Source organism: Oncorhynchus mykiss, chromosome 31 (genome assembly GCF_013265735.2).
Source record: "Oncorhynchus mykiss isolate Arlee chromosome 31, USDA_OmykA_1.1, whole genome shotgun sequence".
NCBI lineage: Eukaryota > Metazoa > Chordata > Actinopteri > Salmoniformes > Salmonidae > Oncorhynchus > Oncorhynchus mykiss.
The window spans coordinates 34883826-34911283 of record NC_050571.1 but is presented as its reverse complement, the minus strand read 5'-3'; the positions used below and the strand labels follow the sequence as shown (position 1 = coordinate 34911283).

General features: G+C 45.0%; 1 protein-coding gene across 1 annotated transcript in view; it reads left to right on the top strand.

Moving 5' to 3' along the window:
* The window catches only part of spata5 (spermatogenesis associated 5), a 127065-nt gene that overhangs the window by 12223 nt on the left and 87384 nt on the right, over positions 1-27458 (top strand). The window contains exons 11-15 of the mRNA XM_021584047.2: positions 8219-8373; positions 11485-11694; positions 14226-14279; positions 14660-14739; positions 17670-17796. Of these exons, the coding sequence (XP_021439722.1) occupies positions 8219-8373; positions 11485-11694; positions 14226-14279; positions 14660-14739; positions 17670-17796 (626 nt within the window). The remainder of the gene's footprint in view (positions 1-8218; positions 8374-11484; positions 11695-14225; positions 14280-14659; positions 14740-17669; positions 17797-27458) is intronic.

Here is a 27458-nt window from a genome sequence, read left to right as displayed (position 1 = left end):
TGCCTTATCCCACCTGGACAAGAGAAATACCGATGTAGGAATGCTGTTCATCGACTACAGCTCAGTTTTCAATACAGTAGTGCCCTCCAAGCTCATCACTAAGCTCATGGGCCCTGGGTCTGAACGCCTTCATGTGCAACTGGGTACTGGACTTGCTGAGGAGACGACATCAACACCTCCGCCCCTATGATCCTCAACACAGGGCCACCTAGTGGTTAGAGCGTTGGGCCAGTAACCGAATCGTTGCTGGATCGAATCCCCGGGCTGACAAGGTAAAAATCTGTCATTCTGCCCCTGAGCAAGGCAGTTAACCCACTGTTCCCCGGGTGCCAAAGATGTGGATGTCGATTAAGGCAGCTCCCCACACCTCTCCGATTCAGAGGGGTTGGGTTAAATGCGGAAGACACATTTCAGTTAAGTATCCCCCTTTCCCACAGGGGTGCGGGCTCAGTCCCATCCTGTACTCCCTGTTCACCAATGACTGCATGTCCATGCATATCTCCAACTCAATCATCAAGTTTGCTGATAACACAATAGGGGTAGGCCAACTGCCTACAGGGAGGAGGTGAGAGCCCTAGCGGAGTGAAAATAACCTCTTCCTCAATGTCAACGAAACGACAAAGCTGATTGTGGATTACAGGAGAGCAGAGAGAGCACACCCCCCCCCTCCCCAAAAGTTTAAAGTTCCCCAAGGACACTGTGAAGATGCTGGAGGAAGCAGGTACAAAGGTATCTATATCCACAGTAAAACTAGTCCTATATCGACATATCCTGAAAGGCCGCTCAGCAAGGACGAAGCCACTGCTCCAAAACCGCCATAAAAAAGCCAGACTATGGTTTGCAACTGCACATGGGGACAAAGATGGTACTTTTTGGAGAAATGTCCTCTGGTCTGATGAAACAAAAATACAACTGTTTGGCCATAATGACCATCGTTATGTTTGGAGGAAAAAGGGGGGGCTTGCAAGCAGAAGAACACCATCCCAACCGTGAAGCACGGGGGTGGCAGCATCATGTTGTGGGGCTGCTTTGTTGCAGGAGGGACTGGTGCACTTCACAAAATAGATGGCAACATGAGGAAGGAACATTATGTGGATATATTGAAGCAACATCTCAAGACATCAGTCAGGAAGATAAAGCTTGGTCGCAAATGGGTCTTCCAAATGGACAATGACTCCAAGCATATTTCAAGTTGTGGCAAAATGGCAAGGACAACAAAGTCAAGGTATTGGAGTGTGCTTCACAAAGCCCTGACCTCAATCCTTTAGAAAATGTGTGGGCAGAACGTAAAAAGTGTGTGCGAGCAAGGAGGCCTACAAACCTGACTCAGTTACACCAGCTTTGTCAGGAGGAATTGGCCAAAATTCACCCAACTTATTGTGGGAAGCTTCTGGAAGGCTACCCAAAACGTTTGACCCAACCAAGTTAAACAATTTTAAAGGCAATGCTACCGAATACTAATTCGGTATGTGAATGTGATGAAAGAAATAAAAGCTGAAATAAACCATTCCCTCTACTATTATTCTGACATTTCACATTCTTAAAATAAAATGATTAAACTGACCTAAAACGGAATATTTACTAGGATTAAATGTCAGGAATTGTCAAAAACTGAATTGAAATGTATTTGGCTACGGTGTATGGAAACTTCCAACTTCAACTGTTCATACATACATACAGTACCATTCAAATGTTTGGACACACCTACTCATTCAAGGATTTTTCTTTTCTTTTTACAATTGTCAACATTGTAGAATATTAGTGAAGACATCAAAACAATGATATAACAAATATAGAATCATGTAGTAACCAAAAGGTGTTAAACACATTTTAGATTCCTCATAGTAGCCACCCTTTGCCTTGACAGCTTTTCACACTCTTGGCATTCTCTCAACCAGCTTCGCCTGGAATGTTTTTCCAACCTTCTTGAATGAGTTCCCACATGCTGAGCTCTTGTTGGCTGCTTTTCCTTCATTCTGCGGTCCAACTCATCCCAAACCATCTCAATTGGGTTGAAGTCGGGGGGTTGTGGAGGCCAAGGTCATCTGATGCAGCACTCCATCACTCTCCTTCTTGGTCAAATGCCCTTACACAGCCTGGAGCTGTGTTTTGGGTCATTGTCCTGTTAAAAAACAAATGATAATCGCACTGATCTCAAACCAGATGGGATGGCGTATCGCTGCAGAATGCGGTGGGAACCATGCTGGTTAAGTGTGCCTTGAATTCTAAATAAATCACAGACAGCGTCAGCAGCAAAGCACCTCCACACTATCACACCTCCTCCTCCATGCTTCACGGTGGGAACCACACATGTGGAGATCATCTGTTCACCTACTCTGCGTCTCACAAAGACACGATGGTTCGAACCAAAAATCTCAAATTTGGACTCATCATACCAAAGGACAGATTTCCACCGGTCTAATGTTCATTGCTCGCGTTTCTTCACCCAAGCAAATCTCTTCTTCTCATGGGTGTCCTTTAGTAGTGGTTTCTTTGCAGCAATTTGACCATGAAGGCCTGATTCACGGAGTCTCCTCTCAACAGTTGATGTTGAGATATGTCCGTTACTTGTTCTGGGAAGCATTTATTTGGGCTGCATTTGGAGGTGCAGTTTACTCTAATGAACTTATCCTCTGCAGCAGAGGTAACTCTGGGGCTTCCTTTCCTGTGTCGGTCCTCATGAGAGCCAGTTTCAGCATAGCGCTTGATCAGTTTTGCAACTGCACTCAAAGTTCTTAAAATGTTCTGGATTCACTGACCTTCATGTCTTTAAAGTAGTGATGGACTGTCGTTTCTCTTTGCTTATTTGAGCTGTTCTTGCCATAATATGGTCTTTTACCAAATAGGGCTGGAAACCTGGCACCATCCCTACCGTGAATCATGGTGGTGGCAGCATCATGCTGTGCAGATATTTTTCAGCAGGACTGGGAGACTAGTCAGGATCGAGGCAAAGATGAACGGAGCAAAGTACAGAGTGATCCTTGATGAAAACCTGCTCCAGAGTGCTCAGGACCTCGGACTGGGGCGAAGGTTCACCTTCCAACAGGACAATGACCTTAAGCACACAGACAGGGCAGGAGTGGCTTCGGACAAGTCTGTGAATGTCCTTGAGTGGCCCAGCCAGAGCCCGGACTCCGATCGAACATCTCTGGAGAGACCTGAAAATGGCTGTGCAGCAACTCTCCCCATCCAACCTGACAGAGCTTGAGAGGATCTGCATTGAAGATTGGGAGAAACTCCCTATATACAGGTTTGCCAAGCTTATAATGTCATACTTAAGAAGACTCAATGCTGTTATCGCTGCCAAAGGTGCTTCAACAAGTACTGAGTAAAGGGTCTGAATACTTATGGAAATGTGATATTTCAGTTAAAAAATATCTAAATTAGCAAAACAATTCTAAAACCTGTTTTTGCTTTGTCATTGTGGGGTAACCTGTTTTTGCTTTGTCATTGTGGGGGAATTTGTGTAGATTGATGAGGAGAAAAAAACATTTGAATCAATTTTAGAATAAGGCTGTAACATAACAAAATATGCAAAAAGTCAAAGAGTCTGAATACTTTCTGAAGGCACTGTATGTGTATGTATGTATTTATTTATATATTCTGGTTTCTGACTTTGCTAGTTAAAGTTAAGAACAAATTCTTATTTACAGTGACGGCCTACACTGGCCAAACCCGGACGATGCTGGGCAAATTTTGCGTTGCCCTATGGGACTCCCAATCACAGCCGGTTGTGATACAGCCTGGAATCAAACCAGGGTGTCTGTAGTGATGTCTCTAGCACTGAGATGCAGTGCCTTAGACCACTACACCACTCGGGAGCCCAAACCTTAAACTTTGATTTGATTTAGTTTTTGGAATGCCGATTTATTTTATTGCACAAGTATGAGTGGAAAGAAATGTCAGGGAAAAATGAGGCGAGTATTGTTTGACATAAATCTTGCTGCAGAGACATGAATGAGATCAACAGTGGTAAATGCTTGATGTGTGTTTACAGAGGAAGCCTTCCATATAAAGCACTTTTCCCGACTCCACAGTCCTTTTAAAGGCACTTTTGGAATTTTAGGACAGGCTACATAAATATTGCCAGATCAGTATGTGACGTTTATTTGCCGGCTCTGTTTATAAAATCCGGAAATGTTCGCCTTGTACTATTTATCCTCGGTCCTTACCTTTATTAATGGCAGCTTGCGCGCTCCTTCCCTCCCTTTCCCCAGTGTGTGTGTTTAAGAGCACATATTATTGCAGTCTTTCAGTGCTGGAACAGATGTTGGGTATTGTAAATACAGGTGCAAAGAGCGTTCCGGAAGCCCCTCAGAGTAATGAAAACGTTCCAGTTTTTTTTTTTATGGTGTAGAGCCAAAAGTATTTCACAATTAATTTGAGGACAACGTCGCCCGACCCACACAGCTCTGCTGACAAGTGCCCCGGGACGGGACAGGGGGGGTGAAGGTGTTACGGAGGGGTTTTTCTTGTCTAAATAAGTTTTGAACATGTTGTAGAAGTGCAGATGGACACCCACAGATGGAGTTCCATAAATGACCTACCCACGGTTGTTGTTGACATATCAAGACAATAGAGCTGTATAAGAAGCCCATGAATTTGGCAGGGGGAACTTTTACTTTACCGCGACTAGAGTTACCTCAGTGTCCTCTGCCTGTCTTTGTAGCAAAGTTGTAAACTGCCCAAATTAATCCAAGCTAGTCGTTTTTGAAGGTAGTTATAGTAGGACGCACCGGTGTCTTAGATATGTTGGTCTGTGTACTTGGCTCACATTCCCTTACAGATCCGGGCTGGTGGACGTGGCCCCGGAAGAAGAGCCTCGAGTCGGGGAGGGCCTGTTTTGGTGCCAGATAATTGGGAACATCCCTTCTTCTTACCAGCCCACAGTCCCCTGCCTTCACCTTGTCTCTTCCTCCCCAAGCCAGGGGCACCCCATTCTCAATTTCCCGCAGATTGCTGGTAAATGTGAAGCATTCGGGAAAGAACAAGTGAGAAAAAAAGAGAATCCACATAAGGTTCAGATTAAACTTTGTTGTGTCGCTCCTTTTTCCTCTTCTAACAGTGCATCGGATGTTTTCATAACTAAACCAAATGTGTGCTCGGATCGAGCCAAGCCTAGCCAGGGGATATCATCCCTGAAGCGGAAATGCTGGAGTCGCATTGTTGAATTACATTTCCTTTTGCCTTTGGGCTATCCAGATTCCAAGCTGGATACTACATTAATCTGCTTCATGAATGTACTTGCTAACTAAGCATTTGCTTAGGTTGTGTAGACACCCATCAGTTGCTCATACGGACAATGGGTCGTGAGTTGGTCCGACTTTCATTTGGTCAATTTTTGTTCTGTAGGTTAATTCCTCAGCAACTGTAGTGTTTTGTGTCCAGCGATTGGTTAGAGAAAGATCCTTTAGCTGGACGAAACGTTTGTCAATCCAAGAAGACAGTATTTCGGGGGCTTTTTTTTGAGCTCTTCTGCCTTATGAGCGCAGACTTTTCTTTCTTATTCTGTCTAGAATTCCGAGTTAACGCACCACAGCCAAACATCGTTTTTACTACGATGCACTGGAGCAGGTAAGAAGGCTGTCACGGTCGCCCGACTGTCAAGTGGGCTTCTTTTTCAAAGGCAAATAGACTAGGGCCGGGAATTCCCAGGGACCTCACGGTACGATATTATCACAATACTTGGTTGCCGATGCTACATGTATTGTGATTCTCACGATTTCTGTATGTATGCGATTCGATACTGTGATTTGTATTGGGATTCCATGGTCCTAACATATTGCTCACCATATGTCTGCTGCAGAGGGACAAGAGAGAGTCACGAGAAAAACAAGTTTTGTTCAGTCAGGGAAATAAAAGTGCTGAAAACAAATTGTTTCCCTGTTTTTAAAAGAAGATGGAGAACAAGCTATGAAGGTACAGCCATCTAGCGCAAAAATAATATTGCGATATTGTCAGAACAATACGATCATATCATCAAAAATAATGGCCAGATGTTTAACTATATAGATTTTCTTCTCCCCCATCACTGAAGTAGACGTTGCCTGACGAACCAGAACCAAGCCCTAACCTCCATTACCATTTGAACATCCTTCTATCCCTCTTAATGCGATGAGGAGGCTGAGCAGTGGAGAAGAGGAGGAGGAGTAAAGAGTCCCTCTGGTAGCACATGTGGTAGCCCCCGTTTCCCCCCTCTCCCCAGAAAAATATGCTTGCCCCCTCCCCTCCCTGTGCATGGTCTCAGGCTCCAGGCTGAGGCAGATGTTTTTGTACTGCTAGTCGAAGAGCCCTGGAGCTTTGAATGGAGAAGAGATGGCCATGTCTTCGGGCAGGGCCAGGTCAGGCGGGATTGATGTGATGTGGTGGGGGACTCTGGGGAGAGGAGACGGGACACAGCGAGAGCAGAGCCCAGGACCCTAGAACACACTGACCTTGGCCTGATCCGCTCACGGACGCTCGCTCTCTCTCTCCACATTATGCTTTTCTTTTTTTTCTCTGTCCCTTTTTTCAGTCTTCTCAAATCCTGGAAAATATAAACAGGATGCAGTCTTGTCTGATCGTAAATCCCCTCTTGTCTGCCCTGGCCCACAGCCCCAACCCCCCTCCACCCCCCCCCCACCCCAGTCCCTGGCCCCAGCTCGGAGGAGAGGTGGAAGCCTTCGGTAATCATGCGCTCAGCCATTGTATCATTTGTTCATCAAATGCCTGTTATCCTACATGCATGGCTTGAATCTATACAACTGGATATGAGCGGTGGCTACTCTAGTCGAGTGCAGGTTTTTCTGCAGGTTTTTCTGCAATGTCATGCGGTAGGGTTCTTTAAAAATGAGGCTGATTTACTCCTAGCAGCAGCTTTTCATTCAGGATTTTCCCGTTCATATTTGTATCTACTATCTATTGCACAGAGTTCAACCAGCCTTATTCAGAGTTTTCTTTGCCCTTGATCCTTACACATAATTTGACTTATCTTTTATTGACTGGAGACGTGACATGTTTATCTAGTCTCAGAGATTTATCTATTTCCTTTTGTATGATGTATTTGACAGACTGTTTAAGACAAATTACACATGACAAATATGCCACAACCCACAGGAAGCCAAAATTTCTCCTTTGTATTAAACACTCCCTGAGAGGAGTTTTTTCTCTCATTTTTTTCCGAAACCATCTTCAAGAAAATTCAATTCAGAATTCTAATGCCACAGTATTCCAAGAGACACACTCTTGGAAAACAAGGCTTTATCCTTGTTCTAATCCTTCCCTGTCGGTGATACTGATGTAGGCCGTAATCCCTATTCTTGCTCGCTTCCTCCTGTGGTTACGCCTTCTAGCGTGCTCCCTGTCCCGTCACCAGCGCCGATGTGGCCTATTCATGAGCTATCATCACCCCGGCCCCCTTGGAATGCTGATTGTACACGGGCCTATTTCTCTCCGTGGCTCACTCTTTTTGTGGCCCTGCTCTGCAAGGCCCAACACGAACTCAAAATCCAACACCAATATTAATGCACAGATTAAGTTATTTGTACCGTCCTTTTTAATACTCGGCCGGTAACAGAATCGCCTCTAGTCACGAGAGAGTTAATCTCAAACACAACGCGTCAATTACAGTTCCTCTGCAGCTTTTCTTCTTGGCTATGCGTGTCCAATGTGCCCTGTTGAATTGAAAGAGTGAAGGGAACTAGTGTTCATTTGGAGATTTAGGCATTCGTCAGGGATTCGTCATCACGACATGTAGGAGCCTGAGAGGTGAGGTGAAAGTTCTACTGTGTGAAAGTAAGTGTGTGTTTGGAGTCGTAGAGCGGCTGCCAAGGACTTATGGGAAACTGTCCATCACTGTATGGCCTGTCGTTTTTTAAAAAAGGAGGAAAGTGAGGCTTAGCCTATTGTTGACGTTTTGACGATGGCGTGTTGCTGAATGACAAAGTATTGATTTTTAGAAAACATGACTTGTTTTGCAGCTTGGGGCATCTTTCCTCCTAGTAACTGTACACGTCATCAACTCATCTTAGACTTGCAAAATGTCCATCCTGTGTGAATTTTGCATTTCTAAAGCGTCTCTAACGTGACAATGTTCTTTTATCAGAATGTTCTACCTCTTATTACCCACCATGCACTATTCGCCAAAATATCACCCTACAGGAAATTGTCAACTAAACCTAGACATTTTGAAAACCTGTACGTTTAACAAATAAGTTTATCAATCTGGTCTTTTTTACAGGGCTGCATGCATTAAGGCATGCTCTCGGGAGTGGCTCCCAGCCATCAGACCTCCAATTGATGGGGACAGTGACAGTCACCCTCCAGGACCTCCAGTGGGCCATGTCAGAGGTCAAACCAAGTGCCATGAGGGAGGTCGCCATCGATGTCCCCAAGGTATGTCTGGATTATAGTCCCTTGGACTCCTTTTTGAAGGTCGGCATGAAAATTGTCGGCATGTGAGGTCGGCATACAAACTGTCATCCGATTTAGCGGGTGCCACCAAAGATGGAACAACAGCTCTGCTGATGTCACCGGCACAACGGAAAGTGTTTTCTAGTCTCGTGTTCTGAAACGTCAACAAATCTTCTCAGGAGCGCAAATCGCTTAATTACTCATTGGATTACCAGTCAATGTGTTATGTCAACAGTACGGTGAGTAATCAAGTGAGGCATTAAGTATTTTGTGCATCGGAGAAGATACTTTCAGATCCCCAGTTACTTTTGTTGATGTGCGGTTTTCACCGAGGGTTCAAACCGAGGAAGCGTCGGATGGAAATGACCCACAGCCATACTGCTGCCCTCCCTGAAACGGAGATGAATCACACACTCAGTGTGGGGGGGGGGGGGGGGGGGGGGGGCAGTGGTGAGACTCCAGGATGTTTTGGAGTTTGCATGTGCAAGACATAACGGACAGGAAGAGGCTAACATCATCTCCAGCACTAATTGGAAGCAGATCGGGTCGACATCGGTTCCTGCCAGAGAGCGAGAGAGGGAAAAAAAATAGAAAAAAGTCCGTTCTCCTTCCTCCTAATGCTCCTCTGCACTGAGCTCACCCCGAGACATTCAGTTCTTGCGGCCAGTTCCTGGAAACAAAAGATGGGCTTGAGTTTTTTTCCTTCCCTCAGTGCACTGCAGCTGAAGGGTTGGCTGCAGAGCTCCGACTTGATTATATCCATATGAGTGCAAAACATTTGTTTCTAATCCATTTATATAAGAAACTTTCAGTGGAGCCAGGCCTGGCGAGAGCAAGAGCAGAGCACACCTCTCTCTCTCAGGCCGACCGGACCTTTTAATGTTTGGATCTGGCAGCTGCAGCCGAGAGCTCCGTTCCCCTTTTTCGACTTCCTCTCCTCTCCAAGTTCTTGTCTGGAGAAGTACCCACCACAACTACTGTCGCACCCGCCCTCCTCTCCCACATCCCAGGCAACCCCATCAAAGCCCGGGCCCTAAGAGGCCCCTTGTAAACTTCAGACAACAACAGTAAAAGATAATAACTGGGTCTCGGAGAGAGAAAAAGAGGCAGGGGGAGTAAAATCAACGAAGCAAGGTGTGACTCAAACTGCACCCTCTAATTGTACATCCGCCGTGTTCGTGACAAAAGCACCTTGCAATTATGCTTTTAAATTTTTTTTTTTACTGTCATTCACGCCAGTGCCATGTTCATTTTGTCTGCAGAAAACTTGAACAGAAACACAACAAAATAGGTTCAGGGGGAGAAAAGGGGTATACATCTTTGCTGTGCACATCTGCTGCTAGCCTGGTAGGGTAGAGGCACCTGAAGCTGCCTGATTGATTTACACCCCATAGATTCTGGCAAGGGGAAGCTGTGCCTCTCTCTTTCTCTCGCTTTCTCTTGTCTCTTGCTCTCTCCTTTCACGCTCTCTTCCAGTCTCCCTTTCACCATCTATATCTCTCGCTCTCTCTCTCCTCACCCACCGTCCTCTCTCTATCTATCTCTCTATCTATCTATAAATTGTTCAACGTGTGGTATTTACAGTATGTGGTCGGACGCCAAGTTTCCATTGGGTGCTCTGTTCCCGGGAGACGGCGCCGGTGGCCTGGGATGTGTTACTTCGGGCAGAGAAAGGAGGGAGGGAGAGAGAGGTGGAGATGGAAGGAGAGAGATGGTGAGAAAGAGAAGGAGAGCGAGAGTAGAAAAGTCATGCTGATGTCATGAAAGGGGGAGGAAAGGGCGGCTTATTGCTCTGTCCAACCCCTGCTCTCTCCTTATTGCTCTGTCCAACCCCTGCTCTCCTTATTGCTCTGTCCAACCCCTGCTCTCCTTATTGCTCTGTCCAACCCCTGCTCTCCTTATTGCTCTGTCCAACCCCTGCTCTCCTTATTGCTCTGTCCAACCCCTGCTCTCCTTATTGCTCTGTCCAACCCCTGCTCTCCTTATTGCTCTGTCCAACCCCTGCTCTCCTTATTGCTCTGTCCAACCCCTGCTCTCCTTATTGCTCTGTCCAACCCCTGCTCTCCTTATTTCTCTGTCCAACCCCTGCTCTCCTTATTGCTCTGTCCAACCCCTGCTCTCCTTATTGCTCTGTCCAACCCCTGCTCTCCTTATTGCTCTGTCCAACCCCTGCTCTCCTTATTGCTCTGTCCAACCCCTGCTCTCCTTATTTCTCTGTCCAACCCCTGCTCTCCTTATTGCTCTGTCCAACCCCTGCTCTCCTTATTGCTCTGTCCAACCCCTGCTCTCCTTATTGCTCTGTCCAACCCCTGCTCTCCTTATCGGTTTTATCTCCCTGGGGTCGCGCGCCTCTGCCCATCATCCGTCAAAGTGGCAGCTGCTGTCCGACTCTCTGTGTTGTCACTCTCCGCCCAGATCTGGCCCAATGCTTTTCCTGTTGTGTATCTCAACTAGTTATTGTACTGTTATTCCAAATAATTTGCCCAGAGCAAAAATACAAACAGTATTTCAGTGATTGATTAATTACAGCTGTAGAGAGAAATAAACACTGCACACAGAACCCACAACTTTCTTGCCATAATAAGGATGTTACTTTTGACTTGGAAAACTTTTTATCCTTTCAAACCTGGGTTTTCTTGAAGCTACCATAACACCGCTAGATACCAATCCCCATTGAAACTGCCATCCTATACAGCCCATTAGGGACATCTCTCTTTCCATTGTCTATAAAACTTCTGTATCTAGGAACACATATTATTGTCCAAATGGTTTGACTGTCTCCCTTGCAGACTGTCTCCCTTGCAGACTGTCTCCCTTGCAGACTGTCTCCCTTGCAGACTGTCTCCCTTGCAGACTGTCTCCCTTGCAGACTGTCTCCCTTGCAGACTGTCTCCCTTGCAGACTGTCTCCCTTGCAGACTGTCTCCCTTGCAGACTGTCTCCCTTGCAGACTGTCTCCCTTGCAGACTGTCTCCCTTGCAGACTGTCTCCCTTGCAGACTCTCTCCCTTGCAGACTCTCTCCCTTGCATACTCTCTCCCTTGCTGACTGTTTCCCTTGCTGACTGTTTCCCTTGCTGACTGTTTCCCTTGCAGGTTCGCTGGTCGGACGTGGGAGGCATGGAGCAGGTGAAGCTGAAACTGAAGCAGGCGGTGGAGTGGCCCCTCAGGCACCCTGAGGCCTTCACCCGCATGGGCATCCAGCCCCCTAAAGGGGTGCTCCTCTACGGGCCCCCAGGCTGCTCCAAGACCATGATCGCCAAGGCTCTGGCCAATGAGAGCGGACTCAACTTTCTCGCCATCAAGGTGATGGTCATTTAACATTGGATTGTTGCCTGCATTCTCTCCAAATGGTCAATGTATGGGCAGGGAGGTGTCCTTTTTACACCTACAAGTTACCATAAATCCCACCCCTGTAATGCATCAGTTTTGCAGTTGCATCGCCTTTAAGCACAGTTCCTTTAGTTATGGCTGACCTAGCATGGACCTTTGTTGTTTCCACAACATTAAGTAACTAATGCTACAACTATAGCTAGTAACACTATCACCACATTTTTCTGTTGTCCCAAAAATACTTTGCGGGTCTCCCGAGTGTCGCAGCGGTCTAAGGCAATGGGGTTGGATCCCAGGCTGTGTCACAACCGGCTGTGAACGGGAGTCCCATAGGGAGGCGCACAATTGGTCCAGCGTCTTCTGGGTTTGGCCGAGGGTTTGGCAGAGGGGGGCTTATCTCGGCTCATCGCGCTCTACTGACTCCTTGTGGCGGGCCGGGCACCTGCAAGCTGACTTCGGTCATCAGTTCAACGGTGTTTCCTCCGACACATTGGTGCAGCTGGCTTCCAGGTTAAGCGAGTGCGTGTTGAGAAGCGCGGCTTGGCAGGTCATGTTTCGGGGGACGCTGGACTCGACTTTCGCCTCTCCCGAACCCTTTGGGGAGTTGCAGCAATGAGACAAGATCGTAATCACAAAATTGGGGAGAAATACTTAGCCATGCCTATTTACATATACCAGCAGCCATTCCCTTGTCTTTAACCCAGTTAAAAAACAAAGGGATATGTCCCTGATTCTCTCAAGGACCTCAGACTCTCTGGCTTCCTTGGAGGCAGACCTATTGGCCTCCTCACTTGACCCCTCCGACCCTGTCTTTGTCCTCTTCAATCATCACCCCATCCTCTCTACCCCCCTCTCCCTCCACCCCAATTCAACACTCGCCCCTACACCTTCCTTCTACCTACCCCTCGCCCTGCTCTGTACAGGCCTCTTGATGGAGATTGATTGATCAGCTCAGCAATCGTTGATTGGCGCTTATTTTGGAAGCTGTTGCCGGGTGCAATGGGGTCGTGACAGAAGCTGTCAGCCAGCCTGATTTAGAGGGGGTCAGTGGTAAAAGATGGTGGATAGGCTGTTATATTAGCAAGAAAAGACAGACTGTAAAAGTCTCTCAAAAGGGGCTATTTTTCTCGTAGATGTTGTTTGGGAATAAAGTCCAGGCTAGTACTTTTACAATTACAAAATCATGACGTACTTTCCCCTAGTGTGTTGGTAGCTTTGACTCTGATACATTATCTGTGCTTTACTATACTTTATACTACTTCTGTCTTGTACAGTAAAACCCTAACACTTCATTATCATGTTGTCCCACACACCTATTTTTTTATTTAACCTTAATTTAACTTGGCAAGTCAGTTAAGAGCAAATTCTTATTTACAATGACGGCCTACCCTGGCCAAAGCTGGAAGACGCTGGGCCAATTGTGCTCCGCCCTATGGGACTCCCAATCACGGACGGTTATGATACAGGATCGAACCAGGGTCTGTAGTGACGCCTCTAGCACTGAGATACAGTGCCTTAGACCCCTGCGCCACACGGGAGCCAATAGAGGCATTTATCTAATACATAGCTACATAGAAATGTACCTACACTAAACAAAAATATAAACACAACATGTAAAGTGTTGGTTTCCATATGCACAAACACCTTATTTATCTCCAATATTGTGCACAAATTTGTTTACATCCCTGTTAGTGAGCAATTCTCCTTTGCCAAGATAATCTATCCAATCCACCTGACAGGTGTGACATATCAAGAAGTTGATTGTATTTATTTATTTGATTTAACCTTAATTTAACTTAAAAAGCATGATCATTACACAGGTGCATCTTGTGCTGCGGGCAATAAAAGGACACTTTAAAATGTGCTGTTTTAGCTGGTAAAATAAACACACTTCATACATTATCAAGCCCAGACCCGGCCTGGCCACACCACCACAGAGAAACTGGGGATAAATGAGTCAGTCTCCACAACGCTGTTGTGTTCTGAGGAGACAAAAGGGCTGCCGTTTAAGTGTTGTGTCCCTGCCTGCTCAGAGGTGTTGAAAAGGGTGGATTGCAGGGGAAGGAAGTGCGTCCTGACGGCCTGAGGGGATGTTTACCTGCCTCGGATGGAGGGTGCAGAGTAGCCACAGCAGCTTTACTTACCATACCTCCTTGGTCCTCTTTGCCTTCCTTCTCAATTATTGTTTTTCTTTTTTTTTTTCCTCCCTTCCCCTCTATCCCTTAAATAACTATCCCTTTCATGTCTGAAAGATTTCTTGGCGGGCTGTTAATAACTTCTCAGTGGTTTGTTCATTGTTGTTTTGGTGTGTTCCTGTCAGAAATTAGTGGTGAGGCTAGCTTGTAGTTAGGTAAACAGTGTTATTAGGTGTATCATTAGTGTTTATATTGATATTAATAGTTGTACTGTATAACTACGGTCGAAGGTTTTCCCTCGTATGGAACACTCCTGGTCCTATAATGAATCACTGGACTGGAGAACCAACTTCCCTCTGTCTCTTTCAGGGTCCAGAGTTACTGAGTAAATATGTAGGGGAGTCTGAGAGAGCTGTCAGAGAGGTGAGTACCAGGCCAACTTTCATTGTCTGTCATACAGTACACCCAATACACTGAATATGTGGACTTCTTACATTTAAAATAAATTGATTTAATATTCTACAGCAGAGGTGTCAAACTCATTCCACAGAGGGCCGAGTGTCCGCAGGGTTTGGGTTTTTCCTTTCAATTCAGACCTAGACAACCAGATGAGGGGAGATTCTTACTAATTAGTGACCTTAATTCATCAGTCAAGTACAAGGGTGGAGCGAAGACCCACGGACACTCGGCCCTCCGTGGAATAAGTTTGACACATGTTCTACAGTACAATGTATATGCAGAATCGGGGTCTACTATATATTAATGTGTGTCTCTCTATATATGTTGGCATATGCCAATACCAGTTGTTTAGGAAGGCCAGAGCTGTCGCACCCTCCATTGTGTTCTTCGATGAGATTGACGCTCTTGCTGGAGAAAGAGGAAGGTAGGTATTTCTTCTCAGAAATGAGAACAATGACTCTTTCAATGACTGACTGTCTATAGTCCCCCAAGTCTGTACAATAATTACACTGATAAAGCCGGCTGTAGAGTTCCCATGGAGACAGTTCACTAGCGCATGCACACACGAGCATGCACGTACACACTGACAAACAGAAGAGCCAGTCTGTCCGGAGGCGCCTCAATGGGATGGCACTGGGAACATCTGTGGCTTCAGGAAGAAGAAAAAAGGGACAGAGAGAGGACACAGGCCGCGGCAGACAAGCGCTTCATTGTGCACGCCACAGCAGATGGGGGAAGCTAAATATGAGGCTTACTTCCCGATAAACCCCCACTGAAAGTCAGTGGTTTAGGACCAGACAAAAGACCACTCCAGATATGGTTCAAACATGGCCTTCTCTCAAGCCTAATTGGACAGAGCCTGGGATGGGTCACAGTGTCTATTCTTTCCAAAACCATTTTGCCATTTAGTGCATGTAGGGTGACATTTTGTGTCTGCTGAAGTACTTGCAATACTTGAAGTGGGATTTAGCTCCAAACTTCTCTTATGATGTCCATGAGATCACAAAACTAAACAGTGTGCATAACTCATACATGCGATTCAACTGCGACCTGCAGTGTCATATGGCCCAAGTCGGAAGTCGGAAGTTTACATACACCTTAGCCAAATACATTTGAACTCAGTTTTTCACAATTCCTGACATTTAATCCAAGTAAAAATTCCCTGTTTTAGGTGAGTTAGGATCAGCACCATATTTTAAGAATGTGAAATGTCAGAGCTTTTATTTCTTTAATCACATTCCCAGTGGGTCAGAAGTTTACATACACTCAATTAGTATTTGATAGCATTGCCTTTAAATTGTTTAACTTGGGTCAAACGTTTCGGGTAGCCTTCCACAAGCGTCCCACAATAAGTTGGGTGAATTTTGGCCCATTCCTCCTGACAGAGCTGGTGTAACTGAGTCAGGTTTGTAGGCCTCCTTGCTCGCACATGCTTTTTCAGTACTGCCCACAAATTTTATATAGGATTGAGGTGAGGGCTTTGTGATGGCCACTCCAATACCTTGACTTTGTTGTCCTTAAGCCATTTTACCACAACTTTGTAAGTATGCTTTGGGTCATTGTCCATTTGGAAGACCCATTTGCGACCAAGCTTTAACTTCCTGACTGATGTCTTGAGATGTTGCTTCAATATATCCACTTAATTGTCCTTCCTCATGATGTCACCTATTTTGTGAAGTGCACCAGTCCCTCCTGCAGCAAAGCACCCCCACAACATGATGCTGCCACCCCCGTGCTTCACCGTTGGGATGGTGTTCTTCGGCTTGCAAGCCTCCCCCTTTTTCCTCCAAACGTAACGATGGTCATTATGGCCAAACCGTTCTATTTTTGTTTCCTCGGACCAGAGGACATTTCTACAAAATGTATGATCTTTGTCCCCATGTGCAGTTGCAAATCGTAGTCTGTCTTTTTTATGGCGGTTTTGGTGCAGTGGCTTCATCCTTGCTGAGCGGCCTTTCAGCTTATGTCGATATAGGACTCGTTTTACTGTGGATATAGATACTTTTTCCTCCAGCATCTTCACAAGGTCCTTTGCTTTTGTTCTGAGATTAATTTGCACTTTTCGTACCAAAGTACGTTCATCTCTCTTTTCTGAGCGGTATGATGACTGCGTGGTCCCATGTTGTTTATACTTGCGTACTATTGTTTGTACAGATGAACGTGGTACCTTCAGGCATTTGGAAATTGCTCCCAAGGATGAACTGGACTTGTGGAGGTCTAAACATTTTTTTCTGAGGTCTTGGCTAATTTATTTTGATTTTCCCATGGTGTCAAGCAAAGAGTTTGAAGGTAGGCCTTGAAATACATCCACAGGTACACCTCTAATTGACTCAAATGATGTCAATTAGCTTATCAGAAGCTTCTAAAGCCATGACATCATTTTCTGGAATTCTCCAAGCTGTTTAAAGGCACAGTCAACTTAGTGTATGTAAACTTCTGACCCACTGGAATTGTGATACAGTGAATTATAAGTACAATAATCTGTCTGTAAACAATTGTTGGAAAAATTACTTGTCATGCACAAAGTAGATGTCATAACCGACTTTCCAAAATTATAGTTTGTTAACAAGAAATTTGTGGAGTGGTTGAAAAACTAGTTTTAATGACTCCAACCTAAGTGTATGTAAACTTCCGACATCAACTGTATATATATCAGCTAGGGGGTCTACTTAAGTCAACTCAGGAATGGACTGGATATGGTATTCGACCTGACAAAATGCCCCACTTACACTAGATATTTTCTAATTTAACTGCATGCCCGAATTGACCGGATTGTATGAAATTCTTTGAACCCTGCCTTTCAAATTTGCTTGATGCAGGGGCGTCTGTCGGTATGAGTTTTCTGATACTGAGACAGAGAAAAGAAGATTGAGAGAGACCGTTGGAGACAGGCGCATAAAGAGAAAGGGGAGAGGGGGAAAAGAAGGGAGGCATTGGGTTCATAGAGAATGAAAGAGAAAGGTGGAAGCAGCATGGCAGATTTCTCTCTTAGTCGCAAGGCCTCTTCCTCCCAGGGTCATAACACAGTGACAGGTCTCTTTTGTGTTCCTCTGAGGCCTTGTCTGTGGTAATGACGTGTGGCACTTCCGCTGGCCCTGTGAACAGCGACAGAGAGAGAGCGTGTGTGTCTCACAGAGGTGGGGAGCAGAAACAGGAGGGAAAGACACTACACTGTGCTATGGAAAATAAACACCTTACTATTTCTCAGTGCAGGGACTGGGACATGACAACTTGAACAGACACATTTTTGGTTAAAGGTCTTTTCATATCTCCCTTCTCTCCTCCCCCTGTCACCCCCCCCACCCACCTCTCCATTTGTACTCCCCCTCCTCTCTCTCCCCTTCGCTCTCTCAGCTCCTCGGGGTCTGGTGGCGTAGGGGACCGGGTCCTGGCCCAGCTCCTGACAGAGATGGACGGCATCGAGCAACTCAGGGACGTCACCGTGCTGGCCGCCACCAACCGGCCTGACATGATAGATAAGGTAGATCCAGCAGAGTTCTCTCTCTCTCTCTCTCTCTCTCTCTCTCTCTCTCTGCCTCTCTCTCTGCCTCTCTCTCTGCCTCTCTCTCTGCCTCTCTCTCTCTGCCTCTCTCTCTCTCTCTCTGCCTCTCTCTCTCTCTCTCTGCCTCTCTCTCTCTCTCTCTGCCTCTCTCTCTCTCTGCCTCTCTCTCTCTCTCTCTCTCTCTCTCTGCTTCTTATCCTCCATCTATCTCTTAATGAAACTTCATGAGTGCTGATCAAAGACAGAGCCTGGGCCCTGTCAAAGCACACCCAGGAAAAAGGGCCTGGCGCTACACAGGCACTATAGGCTTTTACAGCTTGCTCTTATCTCATTCTCGCTCTCTGTAGCTTTCCCTCTTTTCCGTCTTCCTCTCTCCTCCATTTATGTATGCACTTGCTGCTTATGAACATACTCTGCTTTCTGAAATGTAATCGTCTCTCTGCTCTTATCAGAAAGTAAGAGTGATTAGGAGGGGAAAACTTAAAACTGAAGATATCCTTTAGTCCAGTTCCGAGGGGGAACTTCCTCTTGCTCCCACTTTGCCAGGTGGCTGCTGAGGCCCCATGGTGGGATAAACCCTCATAATGCTTCCTTATGGACAGCTGAACAGCTGGAAGTCTCCTCCAGGGCCACTGGTGAAGAATTGACACATCCCTGGCTTGCCTAGCAACTGAAGACCATTTCCTTCCTTCCTCCTCCCCTGCTACTGCCTGGCCTGCCACTCCAAGCCCTGTGGGCAGTTGGGGTTCGAGCCCCTGGGGGGGGTGCATGAGAAACCCCAGGCATCCTCAGCAGCCCCACCAAGCCAACCCTGCTGCTGCTGTCAGGAAGCAGGGATCCCAGACAGCTGAGAAATCAGATTAGCCTGCCCCCCCCCCCCCCCCCCCCTACCAAGGGGTTAGTAGGGGGTGCTATTTGAATGCAAAACACATTAGGCGTGATGGGAAACGCAAGCCGCCAAATGGAGCGGCACTTTCTATGGTCCCCCTTCCCTTGGTCTGGCACCCTACTTACACACCACCACCACCCCCAAACTGTCAACACACAGGGGTAGGCAGCCATTTCCATGAGAATGGCAGGATATGATGAGACAAATGAAGATTAATGGGATGTTTGGGTGTCAATGAGGCACATTGTCGGCAGATTGATGGAGCACAGGGACTTCTTAGTTTGATGGACCGAGTGGGGGGGGAAGAAAGACAGGGAGTATGCATGTACTTATGGGGCATAATGTAGTTTGGGTGGGTCTGCTTTTGTCTCTCAGCCACTAACAGAGTCAAGTGTCTACTTCCTACTTATCTACCTCCTTAAGCCAGCCTTTAGAACTGGCTCCACAGTGGAAAGGGAGCTCGTCTTTCTCTCACAAATAATTCCAACAAATACAGCTTAGACTGTTTACACAACCTGTTTGTGTTAAATAACTATCACTTTCATACCGATAAATAATCATACAAAATTCCCACAGTTCAACAGGCGATTGTATTGCACCAATCGCCCCATCCCGCCTTTGACCCATTTTGAGTCTCCTGTGACGATTGATGAGTGGCACTATTCTATTTACCCAGCCTGCTTTGGAGAAGAGCCCCCTAGCCTTGTGTCACTCTGTTTTTGTAACAGCTGTCCATCTAAAACAGCCCCCCGACCCACCCCTTCACACACATGTGCACACTTTTTCCTTGAGGAAGGATACTGTTGGTTTGTTGTTCTACTGAATAGCCTATTTAACATATGTGTTGAGCTCCCACCCTTCTATCAGGAGGTGGGAATGCTACAGTATATGTGATTACTGCCAGATGGAGTTTGTTTTTAACCAGAAGTTACCGACTGGGCTCTTATCAGGTCTGTGGATAACAGATGTGTGGTGTTTCATGCTTCTTTTAATAATCCCCTCCCTCCAATCAACACAGGGCTTGTGTAGTTTATTTTGTGAACAGGAGATGGCGCCACATCAGGTACTGTTCCGCCATAAACAATTATGTCGAGCTATTAGTCCTGTGGACTTTTGTTTTACATATTTTATTCTAAACATGTTAGCATTTTGCTGGTTCCATTGGCTATTAGGTTGTTCTACACAATTACATTTAGCATTCTACGATGGCAAGAGTGAAGGCTAAGGCCTATGAGTGCAAAACTAAAGGCACACATGCAGGAGATTGCAAAGTTATGCTCGAGGTTGGAACCCCAACACATACTGCCCTCAGACACATTTAGTTTTCTCTGAACACTGTACTTTTACACAGTCTGCATGTCACCATTGGTAATTGGTATGCCTCCCTTGTGCATCTTGAAAGAGTCCTTATCAGCGTTTTAATCTGCGGCCTAATACTTGCAGCTTCCCAAAGGGCAGTGTTTAAACCTCCAAAATGGACCAAACTACCTCCCCCCCCAGTAATTTAAAATTTGCCACACAAGATTGCAAAATGACGGAATCTGACCCCTCTCACCTTTTCTTCTCAGAACTTTGTTAATAACCGTAGGGTGGGAAAAAGGTTCATAACTAATTGCATGTCTCCTAGTGTCTTTAAGGGGGAACGAAAAAAACTGAAAGCAAAGATTTTTTATTTGAAAACTCCACCACCACATCTCAACATTGGTCATGCCTTGTGTTTGCTAATGTTTTAGAGGAGCTGGACTTGAGCTGTTGATTTTATATGCAAACAGACACACGACTGCAGAATATGAGATCACTGAACATCTGTCAGTATTTTTCAAGCCAATGGTCAACGTTGGACATTTTTAATCGTAATCAGAGTCTAATTGCCCTAGTCTGTAATTTGTGGGCCAGTTTGTAAATATGTGAATATGAGCCTTTATTTCTAGCTCCAGGTTCCCAAGCCTATAAAAAGCCCTTAGCCACAAATGTGCCTTGACCTTTTTAATAAAGTTTCTTGTAGTCTTTGGTGTATCGGTGAAAAGGATTGTATCAGTTGCCTGCTGACGCCAATTTTGTTTTGCCTTGGAAACCTACCACACCGCCAATCACCATTCAACCAGATGGCATTCCCAGACATCCCATCATAGACTTTGCTTTTTAAGTGCCATTGTTTTGGGCGACAGAAGTGCATTTAGTCTTTGAAACAAGAACAGTCTGTTGTGAAAATGTGTCTTCAACTCTTCATTGACCTTTGACCAGACGTAAACATTCTCACGTTTTATAAATATGTCTCCTTTGGCTCTTCACTCCAACATGGGGAACTATCAACTATATCCACCTAGCAGACACTGGTCATGGGTGACTCTCACTGTTTGAATGATGCGCTCCTCCTGTGTTGCCACTCATCCAACAGAAGCCTACTTGGGCCCAACCTTGACCTGGCAAGAAATCAATATTAGCTAAAAGAGAGCAGTAATAAGCCCTCCAGTCAAAACAGGCCATATTGTATTGTGTTTTGGTTATCTTCCCCGAAGCTTTACCTATTTTTCTATCCATTTCTCTTTCTTGTTCTATCCCTCTTTCTCTGCCTCACTGCCTCTCTCTCGCTCTATCTCTGTCTCTCACTCAAGGTGAGCCAACCATGATGGAATTTCTATTTGTGCTGTCTTAAAGGATTAGAGTTCATTCACTGTTTTCCTGACTGTACACTTCTCAATAGGGTGGTGCTGCACAGCACAGGATGTCTCTCTGAAAGCTTGGCTGTCAATGTTATTTCAAAGTATTAGTATCTCTGTTTACTGGTAAATGATACAGCATTTTACCCCAATTCTCACTCTTTCGCCTGTCGAAATCAGTTACGTGAAAAGACACCAGCTACAGATGTAGCTCAGTGGCAAACGAAAACAAATGGGAGATTTTGCTTGCGTGTGTGTGTGTGTGTGTGTGTGTGTGTGTGTGTGTGTGTGTGTGTGTGTCCAGGCAACGGGATACCAGCAGGGGAGGGATGAGCTCTGGGAGGAGATGGGTGGGGGTGGGGTTTATCCCCAGGCAAGTATCAAACTTCAAGGGCTGTATTAGTGTCAGATTACACAGTGTACGTTTTAGAATACCATCAAGCAAATCAACAGAACCCTAGCAAATCAGCGTATTTTCACTGTAGTAGAACTGACAACATCAGTCAAGCCCCCGCCAGGATACCAAAAACTCGGATCACGCCATGCACCAAATTACGCTGATTTAAATGCATAATTATGAGGACAGTTTAATGCGATTCATCACATTTTTGCTCCTTTTCATGCGGTGGCAGTGTATTAAACATAGTCCTGGTCGTTGCATGCTTCTTTTCAACTTGAAAGGCGGTTGATGATGTGCTCTCCACATTGGGAGTAGCAGAGCATGCATAGATAATACAAAATACTAAATGACAATGAACTAATACGCACATTCCACTTCCACCGGCTGCTCCTCTGTTTTGGTGAGCGAGAGAGAGGGAGGGTGAGGGAGACATCTCCAGCGTGTGTCGTCTTGCCGTCTTGGCGAGCAGAGACCACCGGGGCCTTGGAATGCTTTCAGTTCAGGAAATCTAGTTTATTCTCATAAATGCTGTGCCTAAACCCCTCCACAATCCCACTGGAGAGCTTCTCTTCTCATCCCCGCTCTCTCATTGGAGCTTTGTCGAGTCTAACGGGAAATGTATAAATCAATGTACTCATTGAGGTGTAGGTTTTTAGGTTTAAAGTACATATACCATGGTACATGTTGAGGTGAAGGTCTACTTCTTTTGCTGTGAAGTCTTGAGGTGACGAGTGGCGCGCACGTTAGACTGGTGTAGCATTCGGTGCTAAGACTGTGGTAACATTGAGCGACCCTTTCCTTCTCTTGCATTTGGTGTATTTGTGCATAGAAGAGAAAGCGTCTTGTTGTCCCATTTAATTCACTTCACTTTAAGCCACAGGAGTACAGTGGAAGTTTGGGCTTGGTATTTTCAAGAGGGCAGGGACCTTATTTGACTGCACATTTGAGACGTGCAAAGACAAAAACACCTAAACGACCCCACTCTTCCCTACTTCCCAGTGCTCCCCACACTAACAGCCAGGGAGCTGGGAGCTGCATGACTCATCAGTCCTCACCTCCATCATACGGCCATAGATCCAGGTCCACAGCAGCAGGGGACCTGGGAGGGGCTACCTCCTAATAACACCGCCTTTGTGTTTCTCCAAAAGCCCCCAGAATAGATCACCCTGGCCGGGGGATCCCGACACCACATTAAGAGGCGCTTACAGGTGGATTAGGTGTAAGTTTGGGGGATTTAAATGGGAGCGGGGTATTGTAACATGCGACTGAGGGTATTGCTGTCCATTCATAAACGGGACAGGTTAGTGCTAGTGCTGTTTGGGCAGCTAACAAATGAGCTATTATCTGAGCGACGATTTGGAGGCGGTGCCGGAGAGATGGTAACGGTATCCCAAAGTTTATCCTCAATCCGCCCATTCATCTTCATCAAGATTTATCATCAAGATTTAAGTTACCCATTTTAAGTGAAATTAAATCAAACCAAGGCTCTTCTGCGAGGCCCATTTGGCTGTCAGAGCGGGAGTAATGTTTCCGTGTTCTGGAGCTGTATATATCTTACTGCTGGTTAACTACACTCTCCTTCATATGTATTTGGACAGTCACCTTTTATTTGAGGTTATTCTAATCTGTTTTACCATTTAGAAATAAACACTTTATGTATCTAGTCCCCCCATTTGAAGAAGTCAACAGTATTTGGACAAATTCACTTAGTGTATTAAAGTAGTCAAAAGTTTTGTATTTGGTCCCATATCCCTAAACCAAGCGTGTAACTCTACAAACTTGTTGGATGCGTTTGCGGTTTGTTTTGGTTGTGTTAGGGATTATGTTTTGCCCAATAGGAACCGAATAGTGAATCATGTGTTTTTATTGTAAGTAGAAGCTGTTTCTGAACACTTTTTACATTCATGTGGATGCTACCATGATTATGAATAAGCATACAGAGGCACAAAGATACTTCTCAAAAAAATGCTAACCTGCCCTGTTATTGGTAATGGTGAGTGGTTAACATGTTTTGTTGTAGCCTCTGAACGGCATCTCACTCATCATCATTCCTGAATAATTCATGATTTTTCTTAATCATGGCATTATCAGGATTCATTTAGAAGTGTTTAGAAACATATCTACTCACTTAGAAAGAAAATGACTTCAGTCATCATTCGCCATTCAGTTAATATTGGAGCAAAACATAACACAAGCTAAATTGAGCCTTTTGGGATCCTAAGTGAGAATTGTTTGGGGGGGGTGGTGGTTAGTTGTCCCCTTCTTGACGGTGGAGAAATATTAAAGGTTTAAAGTTATTTTCGTGTAATTCTACACATTTTGCCATGGGCTGTAGAGAAAATGGAGCCATTTTAAAGCAAGTTTGCGGCAATTCTACAAATTTCCCCATGGGGAGGAGAGAAGAAATGTGCCGTTTTACAGCTTGATATAGTCATTGCGTGCAAGGAAAATGGGACCAAATACAAAACCTTTCGCTACTTTGATACACTATAAGTGCATTTGTCCAAATACTTATGATTTCTTCACATGGGGGGGGGGGGGGGGGGGGGGGGGGGGGGGGACCAGATAATAAAGTACTTTAATTTCTAAATAATATGTATGTATTTTCCCTCGAATAAAAGGTAACATTCTGTACTATCACCTCGTATGAAACATTAGATCTCAAATCCATAATGCTGGAATATAAAGCCACATTTGTATGTTAGTTTCACTGTGAAAATACATTGGGAAAAACATATTGGGGTTCTATGTGTTTTAGCATGTTTGCAGAGGAAATGGGGACAGTTGTGTTGCTTTTTCTGACTTGAGGTTAAATCCATGTTCTGACATGGGTTGTTCTTGTAATGCAACTATTGCACAAACTGCTTTGTGACTTTTTCAAGTGGGGATTTTCCTGAACGTTTCGTATGAGGCGACAGTCCAATCTGTGCAATTTGACATCAATTTGAGATTGGATCCTGTGGTCATAGATTGCTTACTGGTAGTTTTCAATATCCGAAGTTTCAAGAAAGAATCCCGTCCCTTTAAATGCTTTCTATCAAATGAAATGCAATGTGCTTACATAGTTTAGCACTGTAATTAATTATTTCCTTGAGTCTTAAAACAACAGACTAGTTGTATCCACTTTTTTTTTTTTTAAAGGAACATTTCTTTCCATGAAATTCCTCAATTCGGTGCTAGTGTCCACTGGCAGTAACTTGTGAAGGGTGGAATCGTCGTTAAATAATCTTCAAAGTGGGGGAACCCTGGGGTCAGGCGTGGCAAGGGCCAGTAATAAACCACGGAACAAATATGTTGGAGGTCTTTCCCAAATGCTGTTGCTGGGACTTTGCAGCCACACTGGAAAGAGGACATGCCAACACATTTACTCTCTTAAAGGGAGTGTATCACTTATTTCTTAATGCCAGAAACACATATAATAGGAACTTAGAGCACCCCAAGAAAAAGTTCCCAAATTATAAACTCTAAATCAATTGTTATATTATAATGTTGTTCTAAAAGTTGGGCCTGAGGTTTTCTCCAAATCAACTCTAATTTCGGGAAAAAGTAATTCCACAATGCCCCTCGGTCAGCATCACATTGTGTATTAAAAAGGTTAAAGAAATACATGTGAGAATGAGGTGGTCAAATTGGTCCTTTTAACCACACTGCTAACATTATGCCTAACCTTAAATGTGGCTGTGGTAACTAGTGGAAACTGGGTGAATTGGGTATCTACTCATCAATCTGCAGGGCACATTTCATCCCTGAGAACTTCCATGGCTATCAACAATGGAAGGAGTGCTACAACACAAAGTTGCTTCTCAAAGTGGATTCTGTCCCTACCATCAATGTGGCTTCTAAAGCATCTCAAACAGCCAGCAGCACCAGCAGAGACAGAGCATTATCATGGGTTTCGGTGATCATGGAGGTCAACTGGGTAAGTGAAAGAGCTAGCTTGCTACCTCTATGCTAGCTATTGCACGTTTAGCTCCATCTAAATAACACGGATACAACTAACCAAATGTAAAAATGTCTGCCAGCTGCTGATTCTGTCATACTATAGATAGTACAAGCCTACGGGAAAGAGTAGTTTTGGCTGCGACGGAGGTCACTTACTGTACAGAGCAAGTTTTCAAGGTGTTTGTGGGTGCTGCGCATTGCCCTAATTCGGCCATTTTGTGGCTCCGGGGGAGTTTTCTTTACAACCTGTGAAGTTCCACTTACAGTTTACCATGTACAGTTCAGTAGACAATACTTTGTGGAATTTCTTTACTTCTTAATGCGTTTGAGCCAATCAATTGTTGTGGAAAGGTATCCATTTTATCTTTAACTAGGCAAGTCAGTTAAGAACAAATTCTTATTTTCAATGACGGCCTAGAAACTGTAGGTTAACTGCCTTGTTCAGGGGCAGAACGACAGATTTTTACCTTGTCAGCTCGGGGATTCGAACTGGCAACCTTTCGGTTACTAGTCCAACGCTCTTACCATTAGGCTACCTGCTTCCCATATAGGGGTGGTATACAGAATATAGCCCTATTTGATAGGTCCATATTATGGCTGGTCAGTCAATCAGAAAAATGACAAGAACTTTGAAAGTTTCTTCAAGTGCAGTCGCAAGGACCATCAAACGCTATGATGTAACTGGCTCTCCTGAGAACCGTCACGGCAAAGAAAGACCCACATTTACCTCTTCTGCAGAGGATAAGTTCATTGGAGTGACCAGCCTCATAAATTGCAGCCCAAATAAATGCTTTGCAGAGTTCAAGTAACAGACACATCTCTACGTCAAATGTTCAGAGGAGACTGTGTGAATCGGGCCTCCATGGTCGAATTGCTGCAAAGAAACCACTACTAAAGGAATCCAATAAAAAGAAGAGACTTGCTTGGGCCAAGAAACACGAGCAATGGACAATAGACAGGTGGAAATCCTTTGGTCTGATGAGTCCAAATTGTCTGCATGTGTGGTTCCCACTGTGAAGCATGGAGGTGGAGGTGTGTTGGTGCGCTTTGCTGGTGACACTGTGTGTGATTTATTTAGAATTCAAGGCACACTTAACCAGCATGGCTAACATAGCATTCTGCAGCGCTACGCCATCCCATCTGGTTTGTGCTTAGTGGGACTATCATTTGCTTTTCACCAGGACAATGACCCAACACACCTCCAGGCTGTGTAAGGGCTATTTGACCAAGCAGGGGGATGGAGTGCTGCATCAGATGACCTGGCCTCCACAATCACCCGACCTCAACCCAATTGAGATGGTTTGAGATGAGTTGGACCGCAGAGTGAAGGAAAAGCAGCCAACAATTGCTCAGCATGTGGGAACTCCTTCAAGACTGTTGGAAAATCATTCCAGGTGAAGCTGGTTGAGATAATGCCAAGATGTTGCAAAGCTGTCATCAATGCATAGGGTGGCTACTTTGAAGAATCTAACATATAAAATGTAGTTAACAAAAAGTATTTTTTGGTTATTACATGATTCCATATGTGTTATTTCATAGTTGATGTCTTCACTATTATTCTACAATGTAGAAAATAGTAAGCATAAAGAAAAGCCCTTGAATGAGTAGGTGTGTTCAAACTTTTGACTGGTACTATACATTAGGGCTGAACCCATTTAGTCAACTGGTCAATTGTTTTGTCAATAGGCTGTTGATCAACCATTATTTTTGTTGTTGTTGAGCAGTGGCAAATATATGAAAAATAAATGTA